The 22005-nt window shown below is 50.8% G+C and overlaps 1 protein-coding gene across 1 annotated transcript in view; it reads left to right on the forward strand.

Moving 5' to 3' along the window:
- The window catches only part of VWF (von Willebrand factor), a 120304-nt gene that overhangs the window by 38097 nt on the left and 60202 nt on the right, over positions 1-22005 (forward strand). Inside the window, exons 11-18 of the mRNA XM_081127063.1 lie at positions 1862-1998; positions 2467-2605; positions 3739-3839; positions 7842-8037; positions 8702-8917; positions 12759-12999; positions 14204-14301; positions 16618-16778. Coding sequence (XP_080983189.1) covers positions 1862-1998; positions 2467-2605; positions 3739-3839; positions 7842-8037; positions 8702-8917; positions 12759-12999; positions 14204-14301; positions 16618-16778 — 1289 coding nt within the window. The remainder of the gene's footprint in view (positions 1-1861; positions 1999-2466; positions 2606-3738; positions 3840-7841; positions 8038-8701; positions 8918-12758; positions 13000-14203; positions 14302-16617; positions 16779-22005) is intronic.

Below are 22005 nucleotides of genomic sequence, written 5' to 3' on the forward strand. Positions count from 1 at the left end.
TATGTTTACTAACCTGGCAGCTTTCTAAACCCTGTTGTTTTGCAGTTTTATGGAAGTTTTATTACGTAAGATGACCCATTAAGTCAATATTAAGTCAATCTCCAGACCCTTTCCCCTCCCCGGAGGTTGGGAGTGAGGCTGAAAGTTCCAGCTCTCTAATCACACCTGAACTTTCTGTGATCAGCCCCCATCCTGAGGCTCTGTTGGGACCCACCCAAAGTGGTTCATTAGAATAAAAGATGCTTTTATAACCCAGGATATTCTAAGGATTTTTAGAAACTGTGTCAGGAACCAAGGACAAAGACCAAATATATCTTTCTGATCATCACAGAGGTGATGCTGATGAGAATGGTCTTGGGCCTCCCTGCTTTCTCCCCATTTCTTCTGGGCTGAGTGTGCCCTCCTGACCCATGTCATGCTGGAAGGTGTCAGCTGCCCTGAGGACCAGGCAGAGGGATACTCGCTATAACCTGAGCCTCACACCCCAGCCCCTGCCTCCAACACACACCAAAGGAGCGCTGTACCTGGGTCCAGAACATGTGACCTGGCCCCTGCCTGCCTGCCGTGCCCTTCAGTGTAAACATGGGCACAGGTGGTAGGCAGAGAGGGCCTGTGGAGTTGGTCTTTGACAGATGGGCAGCTGGAACCTTCCTGTGGCCTTTGGGGACCCATGACTGTGACAGGGCCCAGCGCTGTTTCCTGGAGATGAGCCCGGGTGGGACTGGCTGTAGGACCCTCCTAGGGGAAGGTGGGTCAGTGCAATGGAGAGCGAGTCTCTGCTGTCTGTTGGTCAGGGGTATCTCGGTGAGGCATGGGGGCTCCTGCTTTTCGGAACAGCTGTGGTACGTGTCTATATTTTTCTATAGAGTAGAAAGCAGAGATGAGAGGAAACACAAAGGGAGATTGGGAAGGAAGCCAGATGCCTGCTTCAGCCTCAATGGGTCATTGTGAGCTTAGGCTTGGGGCTGCCCTAAGCTGGGGTGGGCCAGTGGGGATCACCAGAGTCACTGGCGGCTGTCTGCATGGACACTTCCCAGGATGTGTGATCTCTGGTTCCAGGTGCACTGGGTCAGCAGCACAGGGCCTGGGGGAAGGTGGAGCAGCGGTTAGGTGGGTGGTTGAGTTGAGAGCTCTGAGTTGCAGGGTGATGAAGGGGAGTCCTTGTCCCCACCCACAAACGTGTCAGCCTGGGCTGAGGAGCTGGCTCGGGTGGTGGTATAATGGGCAGATGGCCTCCTGGCCCTGCACTGGTCCCACAGAAGTCACAGCATGGACTTGTCCATGAGGAGGCCTTAGAGTCACACTTCAGCTGAGGAGGCAAGGGTGGGTCCTGGCTTTGGCACTGCTGAGCTCGGAGAGGGCCCCACTCACCCTCTCGTCAGCCCTCCAGGCTGGCCTTTCTGCCCACTCGCATTCAGGCACTCTCCCGGGTGGAGTAGGTACCAGAGCCCCCACGATGCCAGTGCAGAGAGGGCCTCTCCTTGGGCTGAGCACCCTGCAGGCTCCAGACACCTGACCCCAGTGGAGCCAGAGTGCGTGGGGGTGGCTGTGGGGAAGGACTGGGGGTCGAGGTGAGCTGAGGGCCGCAAGCTGAAAGCCAGGAGCAGCCAATTCTGGTCCTGGCTCTGCCACTTACTAAGTGTGGCTCTGTCACTTCCCTTAGTTGCTCCTCCATGAAGCGGGGCATTGAACTGGATTGCCAAATGACTTGAGGAGCAGGGTCTGACTAGAGTCTCCCTGAGAACTCGGAGACCGGCTGCGGCATTTTGGTGGGGAGCCCTGCTCCCACAGGCTTCCATCTCTGCTGTTCCAGACTCCCCCTCCTCCCCCCGCTCTTCTCACCTCCTCTCTGTCCCTGCAGGAGAGTGTCTCATCACGGGACAATCCCACTTCAAGAGCTTTGATGACAGATACTTCACCTTCAGTGGGGTGTGCCACTACCTGCTGGCCCGGGACTGCCAGGATCGCTCTTTCTCCATTGTCATAGAGACCGTGCAGGTGAGCTCTGCCAGGCCCGTCAGGAGGCAGCGGAGGGGCGGGGTGGGCGAGCGGCCCATCTTGACCGAGCTGCTGTGTACAGGTAAACTTCTTTTCTCTAGACAACAGAGCCAAGGTGAGGACATACAGAGGTACATAGGGCTTCCCCTGATTTAAAGTCCCTGATTTGCTTTGGAACAATAGGCCCAAGCAAGACAAGCCAGAGGCTTGGGGTTCCTTAGGAAAGACCAGACCAAGACGGGAAAGGGTGTGGGAGCCGTGGGAAGCTGGCCAGAGGGATGGGCTGGGCTCAGGGCCTTCTTGCTGCACAACTCCAGGGGGCACCATTTGCAGAGATTGATCTGTGAGAATGGAGTTGTTCTGTGTGAGAAGGCCAGAGGCTGTGTGGGGCTGGAGTCTTTCTCTAGTTTATGGGTCCTGGGCTGAGACGCCGGGCTGGCAGGGGTGACGTCACTTTGCTCCTGGCAGTGTGCCGACGACCCTGATGCTGTCTGCACCCGCGCAGTCACTGTCCGCCTGCCCAGCCTGCACAACAGCCTGGTGAAGCTGAAGCACGGGGGAGGAATCGCCATAGATGGCCAGGATGTCCAGATACCCCTCCTGCAAGGTGGGTTCCTCCTCTTACAGCCCTGGGCTGGCTCAGTTCCCCCCCAGCACCCACCCCTCAGCACTGCTTACCGCGGCCTCTTCTGTGGAAATGTGGGAGAGTGCTATCTTTGGAGGGCAGGCTGGGTATCCTCGGCATGCATCCCTGCAAGAATGGAAGGCTTCCTGGAGGAGGAGGAGAAGTGGAGGAAGATGGCTGGATGCTGGAGATGAGGTGGCTGCAACAGGCCTGGGAGAGAGCATAGGGGGGAAGACAGAACCAAGAGGATTCTCACTTAAGTTGAGCCAAAGGGGGGAGTTGAGGGTTGGGCTTCATGTTTCTGGTTCTAATTTGAGGTGGAAAGGATCAGAGGCTGTCTCTGAGAGGTTGTGGTGGGGATGGTTGGTGATGAGTAAGATCTTGCTAAGTCATGGGACAAAACCAGATGGCCCTGTGACCTGTGACAGGGAAAACCACCTGTCCAGTGACCTGCTAGGCTACACTGCCATTTTGCCCAGGATAACCTCAACCTCCGCCCTCAAAGTAGCTCTCAGACCCCCTCCCTCTTTGTCTTCTTCATGGCCATTGGCCACCCCATGGCCCATTATCCTGACATTGCACGCAGCTGGTGATCTGGGGCCAGTGGGCACACGGCATGCTTGTGTGTCAGTTTAACTCTGTGTGCGTCTGTCCGTGAGGTGACATGTTTTTCCAGGACACATTGTATCGCTCAGCTGTGAGGACTGAGTAATTCAGTCTGGAAGTGTCGTGCAACAGCAGAGGGGCCCAGGGAATGCTCAGGCTCAGGCAATAGGCGTTCAATGGGAGACCCATTGGCTCAGGGCACCTGTGCAAGGTCTGAATGCACAAGCGTCTGCCTCCCTCTTGTGGCAGCAGGGGGAATGGCAGGCTACCCCAAGAATACCGAGGCACCCACCTTCTTGGGAAATTCTATTTTCATTACACCCATCCTGACCACCCTTCCTCCTGAGAGCCCCTTACAGTTCCTGGACATCTCCATCTTCTCCATAACTGATTTCTTTTATTGCTACAGTTCTTTGTGAGACACCCCGTCTCTCCCCAGGATACATCTGCCTGCCACCATGCTGCCCTCTCCCCATTTCAGCCTAGATCCTGCCCCTGCTCCGTTTTAGGTGACCTCCGCATCCAGCACACCGTGATGGCCTCTGTGCGCCTCAGCTATGGGGAGGACTTGCAGATGGACTGGGATGGCCGCGGGAGACTGCTGGTGAAGGTAGTTCCCCTCCAATCACTGGCTCCCTGCAGCCCAGACTTACAAAGTGTGCCTTGTGCTCTGGGAGAGTGGCTTTGTGTGTGGGAGAATTCATTTCTCTGCAGCCCCTGTGCCCCTAGAGCTATGCCCCAGAGCGCGGAACAGGCCTCTCTTGTTTAAGAGAGGCTGGTGTTTGCTGTCTGGATGGTCCTTGTTTGCCCCAGGGGTTCTCACTCTGGGGCTTTGTTACCCCCCAGGGCCTTCAGAAGAGGGCTCCCAAGGGGTTCTGAAGGGGAGATTTGCTGCCCAGCCTCCTGGCTGCAACAAGGCTTGAGAACAGGGGTGTCCTCTGGGGTGCCCACTGTGGTCAGCAAGGGAAGAGCCAGATTGGCATTCACAGCCAAGACTGTGTCATGCAACCCTGGGGGACAAAGCCGTCCCACTGCCTGGGAAGGGTTGCACTGGGAACCACCAGATCCCTCACCTGGGCCCTGGGCCTCTGCAGTCCAGGGCCACTTCCCCTGCTCTCCGTAGTCATGGAGTCACATTTGGATAAGGATCTGTATATTTCACAGATCTTTCAGATACATTTTTCTCTGGAAAATTCCCTAGCTATTTTATAAACAAAGCAGCCAGGGCTCCTGGGGGTTGGGAGACATGTCCACCTCTGCCCACCGACTGGCGGCAGAGCTCAACAGCTCTCTGGGGGGCGTCCTGCCCAATGGACCAGTACTGTTCACTTTCTGGTCTTAGGTGCCTTTGTACTTTTAAAAACTATTGAGGACCTCAAGATCTTTCATGAAGGTCATATTTATTGATATTTACCAGATTAGAAATTAAATCAGAGACATTTAAGATATGTATTTATGAATTCATTTAGAAATAACAATAATGAACCCACTACATGTTAATATAAACAACTTTTTTGGGGGGGTGGGTAACTATGTTTTCCAAAACAGAAATAACTGGTGAGAAGAATACCATTGTTTTAGAATCCTGCAAATTTCTTTAATGGCTGGCTTAATGGAAGACAGCTGGTCTCACATCCACTTCTGCAGTCAATCTTTTGTAATATTACATGTCATGTTGCCTCTGGAAAACACCACTTCACACTTGTAAGAGAAAGAAAGGGAGAAGGCCAAATACCGTCTTTGTATTATTACATACATATTTTGGCTTGCAGGACCCCTGAAAGGGCATCAGAGAACCCCCATGGGTCCTGAGACCACACTCTGAGAACCACTGCCCTAGATCATTTCTAGGATCCCTGGAGAATCCCCTTTTGTGTCCCTGGGTCCCATGTTCCACAGGGCTGGTGGTATAACCCTGTGATGGGTGCCTGGGGTGACCCTGATGAGAACCTGGCATCCTCCATCCCTATGACATCATGCTCTTTCTGTTGTTTTAAAGTCCCCAAGAGAGTTCCAAATGAACTACCCTTCCCCCCCTTTTATAAAGAATAAACCCTATGACACAGACCATAGAGCACGAGGAGATCTTGTCAGCCCCTCATTTACAGTTGGAAATAAAGATCCATCATTTCTGGAGCAAGAAAGTGACTTGCCCAGGTCCCATGGTAATTTGGTGACAGAACGAAGACTAGAGCTGGGGTTTCTAACGTTATCTCCTGCTCACTGGTCTTGAAGGGAGGTGCCCCATAGCCAGCTCGCTTTCTCAGGAACCTCCCCACCCACACAGGGTGCTGTCCATCTGCGTGATTTCTCCCTGAGTCACAGGCGCATAGCGTCTCATCTGAGTGGCTGTTCTCTCCAGGTTTCTCTGTTCTCTGTCTCCCTCCTGAGGAGAGATCGCAAGACTCTTTCTGTGGAAAGGGGATCAAAGTTATCTTTGGGGGCGGGTTTCCATCCGTTTAGCTGACAGAAAGAGGACTTCACTGGTTAGGATTCAGGACAGGGGCAGATGACCCGTAGCTGTGGGAACGTCCCCTGTGTTTTGGTCTGGAGGAGGAGAGGGGGCCTTTGTGGATGGACCAGGAGGTAGCCCATTGCTGTGCTGACCTCGGGGTTTGTGGGGGCTGCCCAGTAGAGGACACTAGCTGGAGGCAGGATGCCTGGAGGAGCAGGCTGAGTGCACTCACCCGGAGAGGAGGCCGGTGAAGCGCTGCGGGGCTCCCTGCTCTCCTTCCCTCTCGGTGAGTATAGATGGCCGGGTGCTCCAGGCAGCAGGCTCTGCTGGCTGCGACCCAGGGCCCAGCTCAACCTTAGGCAGAGTGGTGTGGAAGGTGCCCTCTGACAGTCTTGTCAGAAAGCGCCACTGATCTGAGGTTCATTTCAAATAGCAAGCGTGCTCTCTAAGTTCCTGGTGTTGGGCTAATACAGGGCTGGTGGCCAGCCCTGGGCTGGTGCCATGGATACACCCCTGGGCGAGCTGAGCCCTGAGACAGGCCAAGGGAATGGAAGAAGATGCCATTTTAGAGAGTGGGGGATGGGAGTGGTGGCAGGCCTGGGGGGGTGAACAGGAGGGCCCTTTGCAGAGAGGAGGTCGCCCAGGGTGCTGAGATGCGGGTGAGGGGACGAGTCGTCACCAACGTTGCTGCTCTGCTCAGAACGTTGCATTTCAGCCTGCGTCCAGAGGGGAACCTCATTCACTCATGAGTTTATTCAGTCATCTGTTCAAGCACTCATTTCTTCAACACAACCTTATTGTGTGTTCACAGGCATCATCAGCGAGGCTGAGGTTAGAACAGAGAGAGGAAACAGACGAGAATCCTTGCCTCATTTAGTTTAAATTCTAATGGGGGGAGACAGAAAATAAACAAAACCAACAAGTAAATTATATCATATATTAGAAGGTGATAAATCCTGGGGAGATAAATAAAGCAGAGGAGGGGGCAAGAAGTGCCAGGGCCGGGGGAGTTATATTTTAAATTGGGTTGTCAGGGAAGGCCTGAGTGGTTAAAGGGCCAACACTTGATATTTGTAAAACAAACAAGAAACCATTACTTCACCATCTTTCTCATTAATGATATTTACTTGGGTACATTTTATGGGTCCGGAAACTTCCAGTAGATTATTCATCCTGCATCCTATTAAGTCAGAGCTGGAAGCTGGAAGGGGTCATCCAAGAGATGAGCACGCAGGGCCCAGGCCAAGCAGGAGGGTCTCAGAACTCAGGGAGCTCATCCAGCTGCATGAATTACATGTAGAGCAGGAGGCAGGACTCTGGGGCCCCAGCCCTGCACCATGTTTGAACCCAGGGCCCTCTCAATAGCACCAGCAGATGCCCCCAGCTGTGCTGAATGAGAGGCAGGCTCAACTCCCCAACTTGTCCCTGAGTGTGCACTTTGGTCTCAGAAGGATGGAGAGGGAGCCACATGCCAATAGCCTGGAGTTTGACCCCAGGACCCCTCCAGGTCACCCTCAGCAGGCTGCTTGATTCCTCACTGGCCCACCTCCTCCGATCACAATCCTTAGAGTCCTCTTGGCTGGTGGCCTTTTCTCTTCAGTGACACTCAGTGGCCGAGTTCAATACAGATAGGAAGGTGCTGTTAACCGACTCAGCCACTTGGCCCACGTATGTGACTGATATGAATGCTTAATAAGAAGACACTGACTTTGCACTTGATTCCCGTGGGTGTCAGGCCCCATTGGCTCAGGCATCTGCTGCGACAGGTGACAGGCGAGGGTGGCAGAGAACACACTGGAGGGGGGCTCAGCCTGGCTACAGGTCCCAGCTCTGTGACCTCAGGCAAGTCCCTCTCCCTCTCTGGGTCTCCAAGTGTGGCCATTGTTAAATGTCTGGATATTCTCTAAAATCCCTTCCAGCAGACAGGTCTCCAACTACTGGGTTAAGAAAAGGAATGGAGCTGGTGCTAAACCATATTGCTCTTAGCTTTTTTCTTTCTTCTGCAGCCTAGGGCTTAGCTGTGGTTCACTAACTTCATATTTATATCCCCCCCCCCGCCTCCCGGGGAGCATTTTTGATTAAAACCATCTCACTAGAGAAAGGAAACGGTGGCTGCTTTGGCGGCAGCAGCTCCAAGGTGGCCTCCCCTCCCCGCAGCTGTCCCCAGTCTACGCGGGGAAGACCTGCGGCCTGTGCGGGAACTTCAACGGCAACAAGGGCGACGACTTCCGCACGCCCGCGGGCCTGGCGGAGCCCCTGGTGGAGGACTTCGGCAACGCCTGGAAGCTGCGCGGGGACTGCGAGGACCTGCGCCGGCAGCACAGCGACCCCTGCAGCCTCAACCCGCGCCTGGGTACGCGAGCCGGGCCCGGGAGGGCGGGGCCCCCGCACAGCCCGAGCGCCCCGCGCTCCTGTGCGCTCTGCGGGGCGGGGCGCCCACCGCTGGGGGAGGCGGGCGCTCGGTTTTTACCATCAGCATTTGATTTTCTGCATCTGGATCGCTTTTTATTCTTCAAAGTCCCTTTATTGGGCACCCTCCGTGGGCCAAACCCTGGGAAAGAAAAAAAACCCCACCAGTACACAGCCCCCCCCCCCCCCCCCCCCCCCGACCTTCTCAGTCTGTCGGCGCAGCCGCCACCCAAACTCTGAATTAAACGATCGTCAGATAAATGCACCGGGGTGGCCGTTTGCAGATGTATCTGCGGTGACATTCAGCCCTACACGAAGGTCCCCCGCTTACCCAGCCCGCCGTGGAACTATTTCTCCCCGTCAGGAAGGGCGCCCTGGACATACAGCTCATTACGTATTTAAGCCAAACGTAATTAGGAAAGGATATTGGCTACAGAAAAAAATCAGAGTCCCGGAGCCAAGAGCTGTTTGTGCCGCATGTGCTGCTGAGGGAGAAGCTGGGATGGGGGTGCACAGTAGGAGCCGGGATTGTCCCCTGGGGACCCGGGCCCCCAGGCTGTGGCCCGGCCCTCCCTAAGCTCGACCCCCCCCGCCCCTCCCTCCCACAGCCAAGTTCTCGGAGGAGGCCTGCTCGCTCCTGACGTCCCCCAAGTTCGAGGCCTGCCACCACGCCGTGGGCCCCCAGCCCTACCTGCAGAACTGCCGCTACGACGTGTGCTCCTGCTCCGACGGCAGGGACTGCCTGTGCGCCGCCCTGGCCAACTACGCGGCCGCCTGCGCGCGGAAAGGCGTGCACGTCGCGTGGCGGGAGCCCGGCTTCTGTGGTGGGTGCCCTCCCTGCCTGCCGCCCCTCCTCGCAACCCCACAGAATCTGCCTTGGATGCCTTCTGTCTCCTTGCGCTTGTCCTTTACTCAGCGCTGTGCATTCCTGAGTTCCAAACCGGCCCGGGGGCATCCGACGGCATGGCGTGTGGGAACAGTTCACTTGCAGCCACTGTCCCCTCCTGTCTCCCAGCAGGACATGGGGGTGGGGACGGGCTTGCCCATAGGACAGCCTGGCTACTCCCTCCTGCGTCAGGTGGGCAAGTCCTTACCTGGAGGCCTAGGACACTGCGGTCCCTGCCAAGCTGAGATGGCCTGTGGCTGCTGCCACCTAGTGTTGGCTACATGTATGGCCAGACTGTGGAGCGAGTGGGTCCCTGCTCCCCTGCTGGGTCTGATGGAGGGATGGGAAAGGCATGCCCCGATCCTTTGCTCTTAACTTCAGGCAAATCGTCGGTGGACCCCTGGCCCAAATCCCAGGCGTTGTATAAAATTACATAAAGTGGAATGACACCATTGTCCCTCTCTGACTTTGGAGTCTCACTCTGCCCTGCTAGGTTCCTGGCACCAGAGTTGGAATCTGCCGCACGCTCTGGTCCGCTGAGTGGATGGATTGTGCTCCCTTTTTGTTGTCACTGTTGCTGCTCGGGGACATTGGCTGAGCGCCCAGTGTGGTCAGGAAATGGCAGTGGCCTAGAACCTGAACATTCCTTTTGAGACACAGATGGGTCTGCTTCTCTACTAGGTGCCTATCGCACTGAGTGAAATGATAATTAGGTTACTGCAGGGGCAACCAAGGAAGGCTTTCTGGAGGCGGCGTACTTGCATAGACTTTTAAAAGACACCCCCCACCCCACAGAAAAGAGTTGTTTCCAACAGTGGAATAGCAGTAGTGATGCCTAGAAGTGAGGAGGGTGTCCCCGAAGGACAGGTGTGGTGGATGTTCTTATAGTCATGGTGAGGTAGATGTGCTTGGAGACAAAAATGTTGGTAGTCTTGACAGAAGCAGGAAAATAGGAGCTATGAGAAATGGCGAGAGGACTTAATATCATGTATTTGAAGAGAAGTTTAGGTACGGGGTTTATTGAGCCAACTCATGTTTTGAGTCTAAGCATTCTCACAAAAAAGAGCAGAGACACAAGTAAGGGCGAAAGGGAACAAGTGTACTGATGCCTGCAGTTGTGCCCCGTCGTCCCTGTAGCTCTGACGGCACAGAGTCACAAGCTAGCGGCTGGAAGAACGAAGGCTGAGACCTTTTGGCTACCTGCCTGTGACTTCCCAGCTGTGAGATCTTGGGCCCCTCACCGCCCCACCCCAGACTTCAGGTCCGCGTGTTTGCTGTTTAGAAATTGGGGAAAGTGATGAAGGGAAAGTGATGTGATGTCTGTGAATCTGCTTAGCTTGTCCAACGATATTAGAAATTATTCATTATCAGTGTGTGATAGCATCTGAAGGATTTCCTAGGTTAGGACATTCTCCCGGAATGCTGAGGGCTTACTGAAATATTCTTTAATCGCCCAAGAGCAGCTGTTCTTAACCTCCACTGGTAACAGCTTTAACAGCTTCTGAGATTGGGCGAGGGAGTTCCCTGACTCCTGAGGCTTTGAGATGCAGAAAAGAAATCTGTCTCTGTGGGTTTATGTGGAGATGAACCAGATGTCTTTGGGTTGGTCCTCAGAGCCCGGAGGGTGGGCAGGACTCCTGGGTTCATTCTGTTTCTCATTTTCCCTTCCTGAGAAACAAACAGCTCCCCCAAACACTGACTCCACCCAAAGAAGCGGTCGCACCAGCTGGGGACACTCACAGAGCAAGGACGAATCCTGGAGCTACTTTGTGGGATGCTGTGAGGAGATTCAGGAGAAGCACTCACATCTTTTTCTTGTAAATTTGTTGTTTCCTTTGGGAAGACAAGACTATGGGCTCCTTGAAGGCAGGGAGCAAGTTTTACCATCTCTGCTTTCCCGAGCCCAGCACAGCCATTGGCATACAATGGGAGCACATTAAATGCCTCTTTTTTTTTTTTTTTTAAATATGTCTTTATTGATTTCAGAGAGAGGAAGGGAGAGAGAGATAAAAACATCAGTATGAGAGAGTCATTGATCAGCCGCCTCCTGCATGCCCCCGACTGGGGATTGAGCCCGCAACCCGGGCATGTGCCCTGACCAGGAATCCAAATGCTATCTCCTAGCTCATAAGTCGATGCTCAACCGCTGAGCCATGCTGGCCGGGCATACTAAATGCCTCTTAAATGGAGATGTGCATTCTTCTGGGGAAGGAAAAATTTAATATGGCTCCAAGCCAGCTCTAGAGACAGCCTGTCAGAGCATAAAAGCAGCTCTCATGTCCAGCTGCTCCTTAATGGGTGAAATGTGCCCTTGTCATCATGGGTTCAATGGACTGAAAGGGATTTCCATCCTTATTGCCCAATATGCCCCATCTTAACCCACCTTTGCCCTAAATATTTATCCAGTGACCCAACCTCTCTGCTGGTGAGGGGAAAATCTATGTCTAATATGATCAGAGAGCCCCTCCTTCCCCAGCTACCCTCAAAGGCCAAGCTCAGAGCAGTTGCAGGAAGGGGTGGCTTCAGGGGTCTCTGGAGAGACCCCACTCTCACTTCTGAGGTTCAGGGCAGGGCTTTCCTTTACAGCCTCTGTGAGATGCTCCACCAGAGTTTCACTGTAGAAATGGATTCTAACAGGGAGGGGAAGGATCCTAGTGGTCCCAGGAGGAGTGTCCCCAGAGTGAGGTTCTCATTTCTTGGACAATAGCTGATGAGCAACAGGAAAGCATTTTGCTCCCCACACCTCCCAGTGAAGAATTTCATCATTGGGGTGTTCATGAGACTGCTGTGAGCGCAGAAAGTGGGTTATGTGTCAGCCAGAACCCAGGAGGGCCGGATCTTCTCAGGCCACGTGCCAGGCATTGCTCTGAACACGTTAGCTCACTTAACTGTCCCCAATAACCCAGGTAGGTACTGCTCTTATATTCCAGTCACATCGCTAACTAATGGCAGAACTGGGGCTCGCACCCAGGAATTTGGGTTACAGAGCCCCTCTCTTAGCTGCTTTGCCACTTTGCCACACTTGCTTCTGGCTTTTGTCTGTTGCGCTGTTTCTATGTGGTAGGCCATGGAGAGGGAGGCTGTGGGCAGGTGGGTGCTGCCCTCTCCGCTGGAGTAGGTATAAGAGTGTCCTGCTCTTTATGACTGGCATGTCCTCAAATGCATGGTTCCAGAGGGACTGTTTCCATTTTAGAGCCCCGGGGTTAAGAACATGAGCTTTTGGCTCACAGAGAGCTTGGTTCAAATCCTGCCTCTGCTTATCCCTGTGGGGCAGGACCCTGACAAGTAGCTTAGGTTAAGTGTCAGTTTTCTTTCCTGTAGAAAGGGGGAGATGGGATCAAACTCACTAAGAGAGGCATAAAAGGCATAAAACCTGTGTGAAGAGCAGGGTATACAGTAGGTGCTCAATAAACCATGGCCATTATTGTTATTATCATCACGGGAGAAATGCCCTTACCCATCAATTATAGTTCTTTTTAGTATCCGCAGCTTCACTATCCACCAGGATTTCTACTGTGTCCCAGGCTCTGAGACTTCAGAGGTGACTGAGCATGGCCCCTCTGGTTAAGCAGAGGAAATGTGTGTATCCATACTTATAATAGACATTTGTGAGCATAAAAATACAAATTTCATTTGCCCATAGTGGGAATGAAAAGCAGTGACCATACAGATATAATTGGGGGTCATAGCAGCGAGAGGTAGCACCCCAAGTCCTCGAACCAGTCCTTGTGATCTTACTGCTTCCACTGAGGCCTTCCTTCGCCTCCCCTCTCTCCTAGCGCTGAGCTGCCCGCAGGGCCAGGTGTACCTGCAGTGTGGGACCCCCTGCAACATGACCTGCCGCTCCCTCTCCCACCCGGATGAGGAATGCACTGAGGTCTGCCTGGAGGGCTGCTTCTGTCCCCCGGGGCTCTACTTGGATGAGCGGGGAGACTGCGTGCCCAAGGCCCAGTGCCCCTGTTACTATGATGGTGAGATCTTCCAGCCCGAAGACATCGTCTCAGACCATCACACCATGTGGTAAGTGCAAGCCCTAGGGAAAGGAAAATGGTCCTGCAAGTCCTTCATTTCACAGATGGGTAAGCTGAGGCCCCAGAAAGGACAGGCCTTGTCCAGAGTTGCGCAGGAAGTCAGAGCAGAGCTGGGACTCCACCCAGGTCTCCTGACTTTCTTACTACACAGGAAACTAGACCTGCAGCCCAGCCGTAGGGTTCCCTGAGCTTTACTGCCAATGATCATGTGTCAGGCCCCATTTCCCTGCTCTGGGTCTCAGTTTCCCTTTTCTAAAATATGAAACAGGGACTCTCCATGTCCCCTCCCCTTCAACCTCTTATCATTTCTTGGGCAAACAATTCCTTGGCACTGTTCTGTCCCTGGTGCTGGGATAGAGACGGGAGATCTAAAGACGAACCAGATACTGTGGGCCCCAAAGGAGCTGACAGCCTACTACGGAGGCCAGTTAAAATGTCCTGATTATGGGAAATGTCAAACAGACGTGGAAGAGAGAGAGGTGTAAGGAGCCCTGATGCATTCATCCGAGCTTCTGTGATTATCAGCTCTCTGTCATTCTCAGTTTAGCTACTCCCTCCTCCCCTTTGCGGCTGGAATAGTTTACAGAAGACCCGAGCTATTATATAATTTCATTGGAAAATACTTCAGTATGTATTTCTAATAGATAAAAAAACCCTAACCATAATACCACTACTAACCTAAACATTAACAATAATTCCTTGATAACATTTAACATTCAATCCATGTTCACTTTTTCCTGATTGTCTCCAAATGCCTATTTATAATTGGTTAGTTCAAATCAAGATTCAAAAGATTCAAGCTTTTTCTCTTCAATCCAGTGAGGTGCATTTGTAGCCCTACTCAATTTCATGTACCCAAAAAGGTTGTTTACACTTGTATTAAAACATCAACGTTTCTCTCTCGCTCTCTCCCCCTTCCTTTCTCCCTAAAAATCAATAAAAACATATCCTTGAGTGAGGATTTAAAAAAAAAAGTGAAGTAGACAACAGTGATAAATAATATTTAAAGGGATCAAGTGAAAGATCTAAAAACAGTTCTGTTGAGTTGAGTGACAGAAGGGTCATTGGTGGCCATAGCAAGCTGTGTCTCAGACGAATTATGGGCGTGGGAGCCCGGAGAGTGAGTGGGGGACGAGGCAGAGGTGGTGGTTGGAGCCACTCTTGCGAAGCTGGGCTGTGTTTTCCCTCCACAGCTACTGTGAGGATGGCTACATGCATTGCACCTCGAGTGGAGCCCCGGGAAGCCTGTTGCTGCAGCGCACTGCCCTCAGCAGTCCCCTGTCTCACCGCAGTGAGTACTGTCCCCTTGGAAGGGCCCTTCACTTCCCTCTGTCCAGATTTCTCATGCCTGGAGTTGGGGAGAGAGCTGGGCTGCTGTTTGATGTGCATGTCCCTTCAGACACAGGTCAGGATTGCCACCATTTCTGCGTGTGTGAGTGACTCCCAGGACTAGACATGCCTTTCTCTGCATGTGTAAATCCAAATAGTTGAGGCAGGAAGAATTTTATTTTGTGACCTGGGAAAGACGGAATTATCTGCAGGGTGGATTCAGTGAGACCTCTAGTTTACCCATGGTGACCTCAGCCCAGTGAGCAGCTGTGGCTGGGTTTGTTGCCTTGATTGTGGTGAAAACACCCGCCTTCAATGGCCTTCTTTTTCCAAAGGACTTGCCATCAAGGACACCTCTTTAGAAAGCTTCTCAGATGGATTTAAAACAGGGGAGTCTGGGCCTGTTGCTCGCAGTTCGAAGATCCTAATAGTTGCTGCTGTTTGAAGACAAGGCCCAGAAGGGAGAAGGGGCTGACCTGGCACTGGTGGGACCATATTCACATTTATGGACCAGGAGGGACTTATTGGCTTCCAAAAGGATCACCCTTGCTTCCCAGCAAGAGGGAAGGAGTGCCTTTAGGTAGATAAAGGGGCTATTTTCAACCTCTAGCTTGACCTCTTCTCTCTCAGCCTCTCACATTCTTCAAGACGCCCTCTCTTCGAGTGGCCCAGCTCTGTGCCATGTGTTTGTCTGCCAGCTTGCCCTGGGTGAGAAGTCGGGTTCCCCCACATGACTGACTGGGGAGCATCTCTCAGCCTAGAGCTGGGACCGGATTCCAAGCACAGGGTAGCTCACAAGTTGAAATAAAAACTTATGACCTTGTCCTATTTGTTCAACTTGCTATGACAAAATGCCCCAGCTTAGGTGGCTTATAAATGAAGATTTATTGCTGAACAGTTCTGGAGGCTGGAAGCCTGAGACCAGGGTGCAAGCATGGTTGGCTGAGGGTCCTCTTTCTGGCTCATAGCTGATGCCTTCTCACTGTGTCCTCACGTGGCGGAAGGGGCTAAGGAGTTCTGTGAGGTCTCTTTTATAAGGGCACTAATCCCATTTGTAAGGGCTCCACCCTTATGACCTAATCATTTCCTAAAGGCCTCACTTTCTAACATCATCACAATTGGGGGTTAGGATTTCAACATATGGACTTTTGGGGGGACGGAAACATTCACCTCATAGCCAACCTGAAGGTCACTGTAGCCTGCCTCTCTCTTCTTTAAGCTATCTTCCATTGTAGCCTCTTTTTCACACCCCCGCCCCTCTATGTTTCATTCTGCCTCTTGGGGCTGTCTTTATTGCCCAGTCTTCTAATCTAGTCACTAGAAGGGATCATTTTTTTCAAAGTTAGGAAATTCCTAGAATTTTGTGTGATTTGGAAAAGCCATTTAACCTCTTAGGGTTTCAATTTCCTAACAAAAGTTTCCATATTAAAATAAGGCTAGAGATCCTGGCTTCTGTGTCCACGAGAGATTGTAAGTGGCATATATAGTAAGACACAAATGCTATAAAGTGCATCAGGGTTTTTGAAAGAAAGGTGCTGTCATCTATTCAATCAGCCATTGATACCTACTAATTGTCAGGAAATATGCTATATCAATGAACAAAGTAGACAAGAATCCCTGCCTTCATGGAGCACATATTCTAGTGGGTGTGGTGGGAAATAAACAAATCAGTAAAATAGATAGTATATCAGACAGTGGTATCAGAAAGAGATCAGGCAGAGAATGACTAAGCAGGGAGGGCAGGTGGGAGTCTCAAGGGGTGGAGTGCTGCAAATGTAAATAAAGGTGCTGCAATGGCCAGTGGCTGAACAAAGGATAACATGTGAGCAAAGGCCCCTTTCAAGTTTTTGTGACTTAGTGGCAACAATTTCAGGAATGTCCTGTTGGGGCCCACAGAGGTTCCTTTTTAGCACCCAAAACCAGGCTCTTTAAAGCTTGGGTCTGGACATTTCTGTCAAGCATCCTGATTCAATGAAACCCGCTACAGCAGGATGAAGGGGGATGAGGAGTGTGGCCGTCAGAAGGATGCTGGGATTGGGAGAGACAAAAGGCAAAGGTCAGAAGCTCGGTTGAGTAGGCGAGGCTGCCATCTGTTCCCACACATGGAACCTGGCTCAGGGCTAGATCCAGTAGGAGGTCAGGTAACACCTCATCCCAGGAAAGGGGCAGCTCTGTGTCCCTGGAATTGAGTGACTGCACCTAGGGGACCAAAGGATAGAGTAGAAGGTAGGTCTATTCAGCCGTCACTGATGGCCTCTTTGATTTTCCAATCTCCAAGGCAAAAGGAGCTTGTACTGCCGGCCCCCCATGGTCAAGTTGGTGTGTCCTGCTGACAACCCACGGGCTGAAGGACTGGAGTGTGCCAAAACCTGCCAGAACTACGACCTGGAGTGCATGAGCACGGGCTGTGTCTCTGGCTGCCTCTGCCCCGAGGGCATGGTGAGCTACCCACTGCTGCAGGAGTCAGCAGCCTTCCATCCTCCTGCAGGCAGAGAGGGGAAGAAACAGGAGTTAAACCAGGATGGGAACGGGGTGGAGGTAGTGATGGGGGCAAGGGTGGGGGAGGTCCTCTGTGGCTGAGTCACCCGCCAAAGTCTGGAAGGGAGATGGTAAGAAAGTGTCTGGGTTTGATCCTGATGAGAGCTGACAAAAATACTTAGTGCACAGAGGTACCATAGGAAGCAAAGCAAGAATTTCCAGAAAATACTTACAAGTGAAAAATAAGCATTTCGCTAGAATGTCCCAAGGACTGCATTCCATTGTATGAAGATGAGAGGACACACTCGCACGCACACACATATTTGCATATGACTTGCATATATGGTATGTATATAACTTTCTATTTCAAGAGAAGACATTGATGTGCCTGCCATGCCATCATCAAGCCCTTTCCCACCCTGAACCTAGTTTTCCTTAACTGTAAAGTGAGCGGTGAGGTCTTGGCCCACTCTTAATATCCCATGTTTCTGAGGCTGGGGTTTCAAGTGTTGTGAAAAGCATGGTGGCGCAAATTCGGGGCCAACAGGAATCCCCAGTTTGCTGTGCTGGGATGTGGTGAATAAGGGACCTTTATTCAGTGCAGAACAGCTCGATTGTGATACCGCACGGCTGTGAAAGCAGCATGGCTGTGAGGCAACCTTGGGCAAGGAGGCCTGGGGCCAGGCCCTTCTCCAGCCAGGCAGCTCTGCTCAGCTCCAGCAAGACCCCTTCAGTGTTTCAGCTCCCTCAGGGAGTCTCCAGTGTTTGGTGGCAAGGGAAAGTGTACTGAGCCACAAGGGAGCTGGCATATATGGACAGAAGTCCCTGTCCCTGGTCCCTGATTGGTTCATCCTCATGCAGATGAGGATTCCAAAACCTCACAGTTTGATTGGTTCAAAAGGCACTGTCCTGGTTGGTCAGAATAGAACAGCTCTGATTGGTCAGAGCTGCGCAGCGTGGATTGGATGGGGAAAGCCTCACTCCTATTGGTTGAAATAAGATTCCAGGGACTCCTTTACAAGGGCTGGGTAGCCGGCAGAAACCCAGCGCAGGCAGCTCAGTGCAGAGGCTCGCAGCTCAGTGGATGCAGGTCTCTCCCTGAGGTGCAGATTGCGTGAGAGGCCCCTGTGTAGGAATGGATGCTAGGTTCTGTTTTTCGTTTTAAATTTGGGCTCAGTTAGCCACCAGGAGCTCTTCTTAGTAGGTATCTTCTTTCTCAGGGTTCATAGTGGTTTGCAGTCACCTGGCTCCTATGCGCCTCCTAGTGGTGACAATGGTCTGAGCATGACCAAGTCTCCTTGACCTTCCTCCCAAGTCTAATCCTAGGCTGTTTTGAGTTAAAAATATTATACATATGTTATTCTTGTCACTTCAAAAACCAGGAGAGATTCTGGGTTTTTCTCTTGCAAATGCATCCTGTCTTCTTGGTTTCCCTGACTGCAATTCCCCAGACCCAAAGTGAGTGGTGAGGGGCAGGGGCTGTAGAGGCAATATAGGAGAGGGAAGGGTGGCTCTCATATGGATGTGAAGGGCATTAATGGAGTCCAGGCCTCAGCTTGAGGGGCAGTGTCCTGGGCCATGGGAGTTGCTAATATTTCATGGAGGGCACTTGGACCCATCACCAGTGGCCCCCAGGAATGCTGCCACTGTGTGTGTGCAGGGAAGATGGTCTATCTCCTTCCCTCCAACAAAGACACCAGCTGTCACTTGTTCTCCCTTGGGTGTTCCCCTCTGTCTTAGCCTCTCAGGGTCCTGGAACTGTCTTTCCTAATGAGGGAGATGGAGATTGGCCAGGGAGCACCCCCAAACTAGGTCTTGTTTGGTGCCTTAGCAGGTGGCTATTTAAGGAGATAAATAAGGAGGGGGAGAAATAGGAGAGGGGCAAGAAATAGGAGAGAGGAGTGCAAGCTTCCATGTTGCTCCTTTTACCCCTATTTTGACTGTCCCTTCGCCATACCTAAAGGTGACATTCTCCCACATCAGAGGAGGCTCAGGCAAGAAAAGGAACATCCCTCAGGAGAGTGTGTCAGCATCAGGGACTCTTTTCAATGGCTTTTAAATTTTTTTATGAAGGAAACAATACAGAGAGTCTTAGATATTAATAACCACAATAATTACATTGTTGTCCCAAAGCCCCAGTGGAGAGCGAGACGTCAAGTACAGGATGTGGACATGCTGTTAGGAGCTCGCTGGCATTCCCGAAGCCTCTGGCATGCATCCTGAGGACAGTCTTTGGAGGTGTCTCTTACCTCAGCCTCGGGATTGAAAACTTGAAAGCTCATGGTGTAAGAGATTGGGTTGTTTTCACAACTGCTTCATTACAATGCCGACTAACGTGCAAATTGTGGAGGCCAGATTCGGCTGAGCAGAAAAGTCTGGGTGATTTATTAAGTGCACAGTGTGTTGGCTGCAGCGCAGGACACGTGTTCCTGGACACAGTGCAAAGAAAAAGGATTTGGAAACACCCTGTTTGGGCCCATCTGATGGTGCAGACATCCTTCCCAAGGGTGCTTCTCTGTGCGGATTGTCCCCTGTGGAAGGTGGTGAGGTTGTGGCACGTAACTGAGAGCTTGGAGGAAAAGGTCGAGAATTCTGCAGTCTGAGGACTTGAAAAGGGGGGAGGAAGTAGTTCCTTCCTGGGGGGCAGATCTACTGAGAACAGAAAGAGCCTCTGAGTATGAACAGAGGCCAGGGGGCCATGCTCTCAGTCCAGGCTTGATGACTTTCTGGCTCCTTGCTCTTGCACAATCATTCACTCTTTCTCTGAGCCTCAGTTGCCTGGTCTGTAACATGGACACCTACTTCCTATTCTGCCTTCATTACATTCGCTGTGGGCTGAAGGAGTTTTATTTGAAAGCACTTTAAATCCAGAAAGTGCAGTAGAATTGTAGGAACAGCTTTATTGTTGTTTTCATAAGTAGCCAAGGGTCAGTCTCAGAGGCTGCACCCACCTGATCCTCTGGTCCATGGGAGAAACTCATGAAGGGCCTGTTTTCTTAAATTTCCAATCTGTTGTGGAACAAAGCTTTTATAAGTACAATAGAATGATCAGAAAAATGAAACAAAAAAGCAATTACATAAAGAATATGATCCCCATAATTTTTATTAGCTACAACAGACATGATATATTTATTACTTAATCAAATTGGCGTATGATTTTCTAAACACCTTCTCCCATGTCTGTGCACTGGCCTATGGGCCATACTTGGAGCAGCACTGCTCTTGGTTGAACACTGCCTTTCAAAGCATCTCTCAGTGCTCATTGTAAGGCCTGCAGCACCTGCTGGAAAATGCTGGGGGCAATTTGTTCCAGGCCTGGCACCTGTTTAGAGCAGAGGTTTTCTGGTCCACGCCGCAAGTTCCAGACACCATCTGCTCCTGCCACTGGTGCAAAGGGCTCCTTGCATGAAACAAGAGGGTGGGCATGCTTTTGACAAGTGGTTAACACCCTGATAAATGGTTGGTGGAGAAGCAGCATAAGAAAGGCATTTAATTGGATTCTAGGTTTGAGTCCTGGCTCCTGACATTTAGTTAATTAATTGAGTGGCAAGTCACTTAAAATCTTTGTGTCTGATTTTTATCATCTATAAAATTGGGTTAGAAGGGTTGTTGGGAGGACTGGATATGACAGTGGCAAATAAGTTCATGGAGGAAAACCAGAAATCATTATTATGAATAGAGATACCCTAGGAAATTAGCAGACACTGGGAGCAATATTTTGAGACCTCGGTGTCCACATTCTGAGGCTCGCTGGTTTAATAAAATGAGGAGGTTGCAGTAGAAAATTTCCTGTCTTTTTCTTTAGTTCAGGGATACTTGAGTGAACTATTTGCCTTTAAGTTAGAATATTACCTGATTCTACCACGAGGTGACAGCAAAGCACAACCTACTGTTCAGTCCCCATTCCAGCCACAGCTGGAATCTTCTCTAGGTGCACCATCAAGGGACAGAGCGAGAAGGATCCCCCAAAACCCAGGATTTCAGCCCCTTCTATCACACAAAAGGAGACGGAAGAAAGAGAGAGAACAGAACTATTCAAGGAAAAATAGTTATATGGTGGAAATCTTAGTCCCCTGATTCCCAGACCGGGTCCTTTAGAGGCTGGGCCATGAGGTGCTCTGGAGAAAATGTAGTGCCACTGGGAGGTTCTCACTTACCTTTTGAAATCTAGTGGTTACATTTGCAAACTGGCACCCAGTTCTGCTGGTACGAGGAAACCTGTTGGCAACTGGGAAGTGTGTTTATTTCCCTGGTTCTTTGATGTCCAGTTTTCTCACTGGCCCAATATGAAGTCTGGAAAGACTTTGGCAGTGCTTTTTGAAATATAGAGCTTGGGCTCAGAGGCCCATCCAGATCAGGCCTTACATGTGGCATCGTAAATCCTATGAGATATCATTTTAAAAGGTCCAAGAAAGCCCTCCGATCTTAAAAATATCTCCTACGCTTGCTACAATTTGTCAGTTAATCAGGCTGACTGAAATATAATAAGCATACATTTATTTTGGTTAACAAGCAAGAGCTTTAAAGAAGCTTTCAACCTTATAAATCCTCAAGGGAAGTCATTCACACCTTAGTGTGAATTATTTCATACAATTTTTTCTTTCTTTCTTCCTAGCAAATGTATAGTTGAAATCAGCTGCATCGAGCTGGAAGTATTGATGGGGTGGTAGAATGAATAAAGGACAGTTGGAAGGCAAAAAAGATTTTAGAGAATGGGTCAGTGTGGTGTTCATGTATGGAGGTTGGGGGGGAAGATGGGACCTTTTCAGAGAAGAGCAACAAAACTAATTTTTATCTCCTTCATAGTTTTTGGAGGGCTGATCAAGACCTGATACCATGCTCTTATGCTTTGTCTCCCCTCCAGCTCTGATTCAGGGATCTATTCCCATGCCTCTATTGTCTTTCTATAGCCCTCATTCAAAAGGTATTTTCTTTTATTAAAATATAGTTGACATACAATATCATATTAATTACAGGTGTACAACCTAGTTATTCAACTTTTATACACTTAAGGAAGTGATCACTATGATAAGTCTAAGTAATCATCTGACACTGTGCAAGGTATTTCGATATTACTAACTATATTCCCTGTGCTGTACATTACAACCCCAATGACTTATTTATTTTATAATTGGAAATTTTTACCTCTTATTTCCCTTTCTCCACCCCTTCCCCTCCAGCAACAATT

This window comes from Miniopterus schreibersii, assembly GCF_964146895.1.
Source record: "Miniopterus schreibersii genome assembly, chromosome: 2".
Classification (NCBI taxonomy): domain Eukaryota; kingdom Metazoa; phylum Chordata; class Mammalia; order Chiroptera; family Miniopteridae; genus Miniopterus; species Miniopterus schreibersii.